Source organism: Coffea eugenioides, chromosome 7, assembly GCF_003713205.1.
Source record: "Coffea eugenioides isolate CCC68of chromosome 7, Ceug_1.0, whole genome shotgun sequence".
Classification (NCBI taxonomy): Eukaryota; Viridiplantae; Streptophyta; class Magnoliopsida; order Gentianales; family Rubiaceae; genus Coffea; species Coffea eugenioides.
Genome location: NC_040041.1, coordinates 9,433,236 through 9,445,459, shown reverse-complemented (window position 1 = coordinate 9,445,459; position 12,224 = coordinate 9,433,236). Strand labels below are relative to the sequence as shown.

Genomic DNA, 12,224 nt, shown 5'->3' with positions numbered 1-12,224 from the left:
TTCCCCTCTTGGCAATATTCTCTGAGGGCAATATCGATACTTTCAAGTTTGACGCCAACTTCCAAGTTTTAGAATGACAAAAAGGAAATCACGCTTCAACTGTCATTAGTAAAATGACAACTGTTATTTTAAGACTGCTGCAAAAGCACTAGGCAACAACGCAATGAACTATAGTCCTTGCTGCCTGAAATACATGGTAGCAAACAACAAGGACACTATTCTATTCAGTAATACAAGATAGCAATTGTAAGTGAAACACAATTCTCCTGTGTCGAAGGCCCCAGAGTTGAATTATCTCGTCTTCAGTTCAGGCTAATAGAGCTTTCAAGATTTCCAGAGGATGGTAGTATCTGCAATCATTGAGGTGACAGTATACGGATCCATGTTTGAAGCAGGCCTTCTGTCCTCAAAGTACCCTTTGCCCTCTTTCTCTGTATCTCGGCCAACACGAATTGATGCACCACGGTTTGCAACACCCTGGAAAATCCCATGATTCAAGAAATATATGATCAAATTTCAAGTAGTACGTCCCTAAAGAAAAGTATCTATGGTAAATTTTGGAGGGAGAACTAGATGGAAGTAGGAACAAAGATATATAGTTTTTACTCACCCACAAGAAGTTATTGATATCAGCTGTTTCGTGTCGGCCAGTGAGACGACGTTCATTTCCTTCACCATAGGCGGCAATATGCTCTTTGTGCCTAAGTCCAAGCTTCTCAATTGCCTTCTTGATGACTCCATAACCTCCTTCATTCCTCATAGATTTAGTGCTGAAAAGAACAAGACGAACTTCATTTTCAGAGAGAGAGAGAGGTGGGGAAGGTGTTGAGAGAAAGCTGGGAAACAAGTCATCCAGATTCTATACTACATTACCTGTAATTGGTGTGGGCACCTGCACCATTCCAATCACCCTGTAGAGAGTAAAGAAGTTGTGTGAAAAGAGAGAGACTATAGATATTACATCACACAGTCTATTGTTATCCTGGTTTTCTTTCCAGCATCCAATTTCTGCCCACCTAGTTTTTCTTAGCTACATTTCAATATAATATAAAGACATCAGACAAGAAGTTCCCTCAGAAGCTGCATAGCAAGTTCTTGCAATTGTTAAAAAGGATGTAGTATTTCAAGAAACCAACAGCATAGAAGGTACAAAATAGGTCTTTTCAGATCCCAAATAGAAGCTTCCATGTCCTCCAAGAACATCACTCACTTTGACAATGACAAACAATAATGATGTCCAAATCAAGATTTCGGAAGAAATAACAAATAAAAATCCTTACCTGAATAGGTTTGGGATCGAACGAAAGCACCACCCCAGCAATCTCAGTGATCCTCTGTTACCAAACAATTTTAACTGGTTTAACGACATGTACTATACTTCAGCTGTTACTTGAACAAATTGTTCTTGTTTCAATGACTCAAGAAACTAAAGCCAAATACCTCCAGAATGTAGCGAGCAACCCAAAGCTCATCTCCTGCAGAGATGCCAACGGCTGGTCCAACTTGAAACTCCCACTATAAAAATATTCAGGAAAATTTAGAAATCAGAGATGCTAAAGGAGATAACAAGTTGCCAAGAGGAGACATAAGAAGCAAGCTTTATCTACCTGGCCAGGCATCACTTCCCCGTTGATGCCGCTTATGTTAATTCCAGCATAAAGGCACGCCTTATAATGTGCATCTACTATATCACGTCCAAATGCTTTATCAGCTCCAATTGCACAGTAGTAAGGGCCCTATGCAATCAAAGAAATAGGGAGAAACATAAATGATCTAAATCTTGAACGATTAAAGACAGTAACAGGAGCATGGAAAGAGAAGAGAACAAACTCGAGGCTTGGTTGTAAAGGGAGGAAAATCTAAGCCCATGTTAAGAAATTTGAAAAAAAAAAAGAGAGAGAGAACGTACATGGGGATATTTAGAAAAGAACTGAAAAAGATAGTTAACACTAAGTTCTTTATTCTACCGCAACTAACATGAAATTCTTGTATGACAGGTTAAGAGAATTTGGGTAATTTTGGCCATCCTGCAGATTGATATATTACCAATCAGTTATCCATATATCCTTAGTGCACAATTCTATTGGCATCTGCATTGTTAGCAAATCTTCCAGCTATATTATCAGGGGTAACTTCAAAAGAGGAAAAAGAAAGGCCAAAACCTCAAGAATCATAATTAACTGCACCATGATTGAAGAACCACTCAGTAGGAATTATCTGAAGTGGACAAACTATGAGGATAGAATTGAAAGCAACTGGTAGAAGAAAATTACCTGAGGTCCAGGGAAGCCTCCCACGGGCCATCCAATAGGCCACTTGACATCCTTTTGCAACAAGGTGTATTCTTGCTCAATTCCGTACCTTATTTCATGGATACATTTCCAAATGAAAAGAGGTAATAAAAGAAAGAAAAGCAGATAACTAGATAATAAGAAACCGCACTCCAGAAGCACTAGAGGATTAAGAATTACCAGGGCTCTTCAGCAGCAACGTCAGGATGGCTGAAAATTTTGGCTGCGTTATGCCTCTTGTTTGTGGGAATCGGCTCACCTGCTGGAGTGTAACAATCGCACATGACCTGAGAGAGAGAATTGAGACACAAAGTCAAATCAAATCTTGTGTATTTTATGTCAAAGATTATACAACTGAATACCGCTTACCAGAATGTTGTTGCCCCTCCTGAAGGGATCCTTGAAAATTGCTTGAGGACTGTTTCATTAGATGGTGATTAAAAAAAAAAAAAAATCGGTTCATTTACCAAATAGTCCATTAGCAGAATAAGAAAACATTCTAAACGTTGCGGATATAAACTTACTATATGATCACTTCACTGTCTTCACCAGGAGCTTGGCCTGTGCTAGAACCATCATAGTTCCACTTAGGCAGCTTTTTGGGATCGTCTACGGGACCAGAAATAGTCTGCAATATTTCAAGTGTCTCATACGTCATCGACCTCCATAATCACTCAGTTAAACAACGGACCAAAAATGGCTTAAACAAAATTCAGTCTTTCTAGCAAGCAGAAAGATTATTACCCTGGCTTTGCTTCTGAGGTCCATACCGGATCCCCCAACCCTGTTAAAAAGTTTAAAACCAAAAATCATTTAGATTTAACTTATTCATTGACCTCTGCAAATGCATGGAAAAAGTATATCTCCCGGAGTGGATCATTGCAAAAGAGCCTTGCAATCTTCACCTCCGTTGGAAAAATTAAACATCAATAGAAGCACAGCATTTCTCTATAACAAGAGTGTATACAAGGAACAAGACTCGTGGTATCAGATTAGATGTTACTCCAATAAAAATATGAACGCAAGACCCAATGGAAAGGTGAGAAACCATGAAGATTACTCGTTGTTAAGCCATCTTTACTTAAAAATACAAGAAATGCCATAAAAAATGAAACCAAAAAGAACCCTTTCGACGGAAGCATTCATTAATCAAAATCTTCACCAACCAAGTTAAAGATAACGGATAGAAGTTCACAGAAAACCGAGGAAAACAGAGCAAAGCAGGTGATTAGTCTCACCATATATACTCAACGATCACCTTCTCTGTAGAATCAGAGAGGTTAAGATTAACAAGATCTGAGAGCAAAGCCATTTTAAGCAAGAAAATAAATTCTCTGAGCTCTGAGAATGACTGAAGGATGAATTCTTGAGGGCAGAGAAGTACAGAGCCAGCCCCTGCAAGGAGTTTGTTTATATAGTGCAGTTTCAGAGTTGGCCGCATGAAGGAATTCAGATTTATGACGTCTTCTTGCAATTCAGATGTATGACGTCTTCATTTTTTTTAAACGTATTTTAAATTAAGTAGACCAGATTTATGACGTCTTCTTCCTTTTAATGGTATTTTTATGAGAAAATACACGGATTAAAGTACTAATACTGGGAAGTGGGGTTGTTCGGAGAAGTATATGACTGCGAGAGAATCTTCAATCAGATTCCCATCTTCAGACTGGTAGTTTAACCTGGTAGCTATTTTCCCGGTACAATAAGAGTCCTTTCCTTTCTCAGTCCAAGCATTTTTTTCTTTCTTTTATTTTTCTTTCACAGAACGTTTTCTTAATTTCAAAACCTATCCTTAGTTTTACTAATTGTTAATTGTTATAAAGTAGTTTCGGATTGAGAAAATAAAAACCTTGTAGAGGGATTTTTTTTTTCGTATCAACACTATAATTGCTACCCTACTCTTATATTTCTGCATTATGGAGAGGATTGGAGCCCCGGCGGGATAGCTCGAGCGGTCTACTCCCCCTCCTTAGGGTATAGCGACCTTCCTGGCTTGTCCAGAGTTCGAGTCCCGCTGTTAACGTGTTCGGTGTGGAGTGAGGCCTCCTCTCCCGGGTCGCAGGGGATTAGTCGGGTCCCGTAAGAATTGACCCGGTAAATTTAGAAGGAACTAAATCACCTTCAAATAGTGTATTAGAGCACTTCTTGGATTAACTAAAATTGAGGAGAAAGATTAACTAAATCCAGGAGTGGAAATGTTTTTGATTGGTGAAATTTGTTTTTTTTTTTTTTAACTTCTAATTAGGTTATGAGTAAAATATAATCATATTTAAACTTAATTACTCTTTATTTAATTCATCCATCATAATTTCCTCTCCATTTATATATTGCCATGATAAAACTAAAACTTTTTGAAAAGATTTTGCACATTCATGGTTGAGAGTTTTGAACCAAATGATTCTCACTATTTTTTTGATCTTCTTTCATTTGCAAAAAAATAATCTTGAAGGTTTATTGGACTCTCCACTTTGCTTTTTTTCTATCCTAGAGAAAAACTAGATCCAATTCAACAAATAAAGAACACATCTCACGTAAAATTGATTAGACATACGTGCATGGATTTGGCTTTAATCAGTCATGCTTATATAATATGGATTTCAGTATTTGTAAAACATTAAATGACAAATCGAAACCTCATGTAGTCCTCTCATTCTCTAATATTGACAGGTTAGTGTTTGAGAAGAAGCTATTTTATCAAAGAAGGCAAAAGGAAAAAAAAAAGTGTTTGAGAAGAATGGTATCAAATTAATTCCGTCTCCTACGCAGTGATTAAAGCATTTGAATTTCTAGAAACAACTTAGTCTCCCTAGAAAAGAGAAAAAGAAAAGAAAACTGAATTTGGGATCTTATGACTTGGACAAAAATATTCAACAAACTTCCATTTGTAAATTCAAAGCACGAAAAGCAGATTGAATGTAGAATATTTTTTAGGATGTTTTGCAAAAGTATATATTTCAAGAGCTTTTTCACTATAAGTGTTTTAGAATATTTTTAAAATTTAAAATTTTATTAAAATATTTTAAAAAATTTATTAAATCTTTCCTCACCATCTCTCACCTTCTCCCTTCTCTGTCACTACAACTCCATCCTCCTCTCTTCTACTCTTCCTCTTCCTCTCCCTCATCCTCATCCTTACACAATGATAAATCTAGCAAACTGAAGTAAAATCTTATCTGAAAAGGGATTTTCTATAAAAAAAAAAATTTTGTATTTTTTGTAAATATATTTTTCAATCATATTTTTACTTCACATATATCAAATCGTTACAGTATATTTTTTATAAAAATTTCAGAAAAGTACAATTCAAACACAATTGAATTCGAAAAGACATCCAGTAGTGGCGTGGAGTGCATAGTATTTATCGTCACGCAACGCAACCTCGAATTGAAAAGTTCAAAGGCAAAACCTCTTTGGAGTCTCACAGCCAACTGGCCAAGGGACCCAGTATTGCCTTGAAATCGCATCTTGTGTGTTTCGCTTAGAGTTCTCTTTTAGATAGATTCCACCAATAGATTTTGGTTGAATCTTCCGTCCTCTTCCGGCTCCACTGTATAATACTCCGTATCGTATTACAATTTGCACGCGCTCATGACATGTCATCCATGGGAAGTTCTTGATCCTACTATTTTCTCCCTAGTCATCTTAAATCATGTACTCAATGCATGACATATCATTTTTACTTTTAAATTTTAAATTATTCTTTTCACATTTGTATAAAAAAAATCTTTAACCTAGTGTCGAAGAAAAGATCCTTTTCTTTAAGCAAATTAATGTTTAGAAATAATCAAATTATCCTTCCACAATATTAGCAAAGAGTCTTTACCGGTTATAAATGAAAGATTTTGAATTTTAATCTTATTAAATACTTCACATCTTCTATTTGGATTTACGATTTATCTTTTGACTTGTTTACTCAATTTTCAAATGTCATGTATGTTTAATTAATTTATAATTTATGTTTATCTTCACTTGAGTCATTTATTTTTCGTTGAGGTTTAAAGGAAAATGACATTAGCAATTTAGCATGTTGGCTTATATTCTTCCACCAAGAAATAGTGGGGGGAAAATGAATATTCCATCAAATCCAGCCCTTCCAATACTAAAGGTTATTAGTTTTTAATAAAGTAAAATGGAAAAATGCTCCACAAGGTTCTTACTTCGTGACATCTTGTATGTTGTAAGTGGACGCGCCGCTCCTTGTTCTGGGGGAGGAAATGTACAGTCAATAGAACGCACGCCTGAGCTGACGTGGAAGAACGTATGCCGCTTCGCTCAGAAGTCTATTTTTCACAAATGTGAGATTAGCGGTCGGGATTTTGTTTTGCCCTTAAGAAGTTGACTTTCTCCAACTGTATGACTTCTTAACATTTTTATATTTTTATTCCTTGAATGGGAGTTTGAGATGAGTTCACGCTTCTTGTTTTGCTTCCTTTTTTTTATTTTTTATTTCATGAGCTGTAAACGAAATTTTGATACCTCCACCTTTCAGTCTTATAGATGGTTGGTTTTGTTTTTTTTTTTATTTTAAAGTTTACTAGAGTATAACTTTATTAAAAATATTGTACCTAACAATAAAGTAATTAGAAAACGTCCTACAAACATAATTTTGTTGAACAATCTACCTAAACATGTGTTATGGTAATATCCAAAAGGAAAGCCAAAGGAAAAAAAAAGAGAGTCACATCGCTAATTAATACTTAACTAAAAAAGTTGTTGGTTTTGAATTTATGATACTGTTTTTGCACATGGAATTAATTTCGATTCAGAAAATGATGATCCATGGAGTTATATATACGTGCATAAAATTTTAGACCACCAAATCTAAAGGGCTTTTTATGGGGGGTGTTGGGGGGGGGGGGGTGTGGACCTAAAAGATTGTTCAGTTGCATTAGGGTCTCGAATTGCTAATATGATTAATGCTTGTGTCTTGTCAAAATATCCCTGACCAATTGCTTAAAGATTTTCCGCATTTGTATGTTGGGAAGGTTGGTTTTTGTCTTTCTACTTATTTCCTTGCGCGATCCATCCTGATGCATTGTTTACAAACCACCACGAAATCAATTGTTCAATGTTCCAAAATACAAGAATCGTTTGACTTCTTGTGTATACGCATGCATGTCTGATGTGCCTTACAAAAAAGGAGGTTCATATGGAATATCGTAAATATGCAGAATCAAGTTTATGAAAGCACAAATTTGGCGTAATCACTTCAAACTCGAGTTGCCTTTGGACCTAACCTAGCTCAACTTGGAAAAGAAAATTATTTATGCCCAATTTTATGTCCTATCAATATTATCATACGATATTTAATCAAACAATAGGAGATTAGAAGAGAAAAAATTGAAATCTTGTTGTTATCTGTTAATTAGGCTAGCCTACTCTGCAAAATGCATTTTCATGGTCGAACTATCACACGTTTACTTCGAATATAAGTTTCATACATTGATAGTGAATACACTAGTCGAGTCGATCCGCGTTAAATGCGTGAGAATGTAAAATTTAGATTCAAATTTTGCAGAAGTCATACATGTGCAAAAGTATTAATCATTTAACTTTTGTTTTCCCTAATTATCTACACTAAAATAAACCACAGCCTATCACCTACTTCTAATTGTGTAAAGTCGTGGATATAACTATGTTAGGAAATTGGTTTAAATTCTCTTAGGTAGATTTCTTATTTGGTGTGGGAAGTGACTAGTTTCCTAATTGGATTTAGTTACTTGAAGTAGTAGTCAAGTAAAGCCCTATTTAGCAGGAATTAGATGCTATTTCTATATGAGTTTAGGAAATAGTATTGGTTTCCAAATTGTTATTTGGTTTTTTGGCAGTAATGTTCCCTATAAATAGGTGGGTTGGCATACTACACACACAAGACACACAAAGGGACACAAAAGGAGACACAAGGGGCATCATGTAGCCTTATACATGGGGTGTGAGAGAGGGTTCTTGGGAGATGAGAGATGGTATACAAGGGTTGGGTTTGGGTTCAAATTGTATTCTTGTATAGGGTTTTTTCTCTCATAATAAAGAACAGGTTTCTCTCCGTGGATGTAGGCTCAATGGTGGAGCCGAACCACGTTAAATATTGTGTGTCGTTTATCTTTCATGCTTGTGGCTTGTTTCTCATTAAATTGTTGTGCACTTGATATCTCAATAGTTGTTTATTCCGCGTTTGGATCCTAACAAGTGGTATCAGAGCTTGGTTGTGAGACTGGGCTGCTCAAGGTTCATAGTTGGATCCTAGTTAACTATTGAGATCAAGTGGATTGGTAGTTGTCACCAATTGAACAATTTAATGAGTGGTATCCTTGTTTCAATGGCTTGGGAAAAACCATTGATGGTGAAGGATGAGAAGTCGAAAAGCATGGAAATGCTTGACAGTGAATCTAAGCAGGTGATTCAAGGGTCAAGGAAAAGGTGGAGTCCAATGTTGATTTTGGACGTGAATCGGTGGAGACTTTCTCACACCTCCAACGGTTGATTCTTCATCCCGGTGGATTTTAGATTTTGGTTATGTGTTTGGGTGGTGTGGCACGTGTCCCAAAGAAATAAGGAGATCTAATTTCTATGCGCCAGAAGACTCTGACAGGTACGAGTTTTTCGTTTTAGGTGGAGTCTTGGAAACCACACGTGGCGAGACAGTCCTGAGGATGGGAAGAAGTATGGTGACTTTACCACTTGATTGCCTCAATGGTTAGGGTTAGAGCTCACAGAAGGGAATCACAAATTGCAAGTGGTGGTGAGAAGAAATCCTGCAAAGGGAGACGGTGAATTGAGGCACCTTCTCACGAGTCAACTGGAGGTTGGACTCGGGGTAACTACATATGTTCATTTACCGATTGAATCAATTTGGTATCAGAACTGTATTGATTCGGATGTGTAGTTTGGTACCATATTATTTGGTAGTTGAAGGCAAATGGTTTCTAAAAGAAATTTTCGCCAAGGTGGAGATTTGTTAGGAAATTGGCTTAAATTCTTTTAGGTAGATTTCTTATTTGGTGTGGGAAGTGACTAGTTTCCTAATTGGATTTAGTTACTTGAAGTAGTAGTCAAGTAAAGCCCTATTTAGCAGGAATTAGATGCTATTTCTATATGAGTTTAGGAAATAGTATTGGTTTCCAAATTGTTATTTGGTTTTTTGGCAGTAATGTTCCCTATAAATAGGTGGGTTGGCATACTACACACACAAGACACACAAAGGGACACAAAAGGAGACACAAGGGGCATCATGTAGCCTTATACATGGGGTGTGAGAGAGGGTTCTTGGGAGATGAGAGATGGTATACAAGGGTTGGGTTTGGGTTCAAATTGTATTCTTGTATAGGGTTTTTCTCTCATAATAAAGAACAGGTTTCTCTCCGTGGATGTAGGCTCAATGGTGGAGTCGAACCACGTTAAATATTGTGTGTCGTTTATCTTTCATGCTTGTGGCTTGTTTCTCATTAAATTGTTGTGCACTTGATATCTCAATAGTTGTTTATTCCGCGTTTGGATACTAACAAACTACAAGCATGCCTTCTCAATTTATTTAGATTTAGATGCTAAACGCATAAAGAGCCAAGTTTCGACCTTTTATTCCATTCAGTGCTGCCACGAATAATTCAGAGGGATACAATATACGGTCAACCCCAGCACGCATGTTTGGTCACGGGCTAATGAACTTTCAGGTAATCACGTAACTTTGGTACGGCCAGAAGTTTCTTATTTATGGCCAAACCTTAAAGTAAGAGTTTCTTATTTATTATTCTATTTACTTGTGATTTGTATTTATGATTTGCTTTAGATGTATGATAACACTGCAGATGGGCAATAATGCATGTAGATTTGGAAAAATAGTTTGTCAGCATCCTTGTTGAAGTAAATTTCATAAGAAATTGCATTATAGCAAAGCTACACATCTAGGATTTCAAGGAGTATTGAAGTCCGTTTTAGTAATTCAATGCCTCTTAACTTTTTTACGAAAAAAATTTCATAATACTCTTGTAAATAAAAATCTTATAAGTAGTAGTTATACTAAAAAGCTCACCATAAGAAAAAAAGTCTGAATTAGTGGCACCTATTTAATGGCATTTTTTAAGGGAATGCCATGATTAAAACTTTTATCCACTTTAGAATTGCGTACAAACATAATTTGAATAAACGTTACTCCTCATGCAATGCACTTCCATTTTACTTCTACAGCTCCAACAAACAACTGCTAAGATACGTTTGTATCTTTTTTTTTTTTTTTGAGGAATCTGTATCCACTTTTCAGAGACTTGCTGAATACGATTATCTTAATTTTCATTATAAAATTTTGTTAAACAATGCCTAATAGACAGTGATTTAGTGCATGCAATTTACCATATAAATATATACATACATACCCGTATTTATTACTTTTCCTTACATTTAGGTGTATTATTAATCAACTTCGCTTTTTAAGAATACTAGTGAGACGGCCTGTCCGATGCACATGGGGCTAATATTTCCTGTGTTAACTGTTTTTTGTTGTGTGGATTTATTAGTGTACATCTCTGTTATTATCTAATTCATTCGGATCATTAGGAAATTATTGTTTTTGTTAAAGGTTAACAATTATGAAATATATAGAATGTATGAGGGTGCTTATATAGAATGCATAAGGGTAAATTAGAAAATCGTATAAGGTTATTTTGCATTTGGATCGGGATAATTAGAAAATTGTAAAGTGAATCATTCCCAAAAGAGTATTAATTATTGTTGACACAAAAGAGAAGGGATTCCGCAATTCAATTAAGCACTTAAACCATAGAACTTGACATTGCTAAAAATTAATCACCACATGTCATAGTAATAAAACCCATTTTTCAAAGTTACTAAAGCCAACAATAGTTTATTGATTGTTTCCTCAATAATTGTACATTTATAGAACAATTAACAATTTTATTTCATGTCAAGCCAACAATAATTTATCAATTGTTTCCTCAATAATTGTGCATTTACAGAACATTTAACAATTTTATTTCATGTCACAGTAATAAAGGCCATTTTTAAAGTCACTAAAGCCAACAATAATTTATCAATTCTTTCCTAGGTAATTTTGCATTTACAGGACACTTCAAAAGCAAATAATTAACCACAAAAAATCAACTTTCATAGGCTTCACTCTTTACACCATCAATTACCAATTTGGTCAACATGTCCGGTAAATGCACTAAAATTATACCAACTACAAACAAATAAAACAGGCAATTGATGAAAATAGCCCGGACATCCAATAACAATTGTAGGATAACCGCTTGACAAAAAAATACTGTTCATATAACAACTCTTCCTTTTATATTGTTAGACTAATACTAAAAGGGTTAATATTTTATGTACTTTAATGTATATACTATCACGCCACAACAAGATTTCGTTTTTTATTCCAGGTAAAAACCCGGCTGTATGAATAAAAGTAAGTCAGCAAGAAATATTAGCATTACTGATATTTAATTAACAAGTATTACCTCAATCATTTTCATGGTAAGAAAAAGGCAACATCAGAGGTGTCAGTTTGTCATTGTGGAACTTGGTTCATGAATTAACTCACAAGGCACGGTACGTATAGACCTGGTAAAAAAGAGATCCGGTCAACCGAAACGAAACTTCTTATTCGGTGATCATCAAAGTCTATGCAATTTTTCCAAAGGAATATCAACTTCATTTTCTTTTGACTATCTGCCGGATAAAAAGAGGCAGAAGGAATGAAAAGCACTATAATTCTACAAATGATTCAAAACATACTTAATTTTCTTCTTCCTTTTTCTAACTTGTTGAATTGGCAATTCTAAAGTGGAAGAAGAAAATTAATGAATGGTTTAGACTAACTGTCAAATGGTTGCTTGACCCAATATCATCTTTTGTTTCTATTAATTGACGCGGGTTAGAAAAACCTTTTTTAAATTCACAATGGACACATTTGCCAAACTT

General features: G+C 35.4%; 1 protein-coding gene across 1 annotated transcript; it reads right to left on the bottom strand.

Annotated features, from left to right (window-relative positions):
* Positions 1-74: 74 nt before the first annotated feature.
* On the bottom strand, positions 75-3,676 carry LOC113778397 (glutamine synthetase cytosolic isozyme 2). The gene is made up of 12 exons (XM_027323798.1): positions 3,530-3,676; positions 3,036-3,075; positions 2,816-2,919; positions 2,661-2,709; positions 2,472-2,578; positions 2,274-2,361; positions 1,608-1,736; positions 1,441-1,515; positions 1,281-1,334; positions 874-911; positions 611-770; positions 75-477 (listed from the first exon to the last, which is right to left on the bottom strand). The coding sequence occupies exons 1-12, from the start codon at positions 3,601-3,603 to the stop codon at positions 325-327; spliced, it is 1,071 nt and encodes a 356-aa protein (XP_027179599.1). The 5' UTR covers positions 3,604-3,676; the 3' UTR covers positions 75-324.
* Between the last annotated feature and the right edge of the window lie 8,548 nt (positions 3,677-12,224).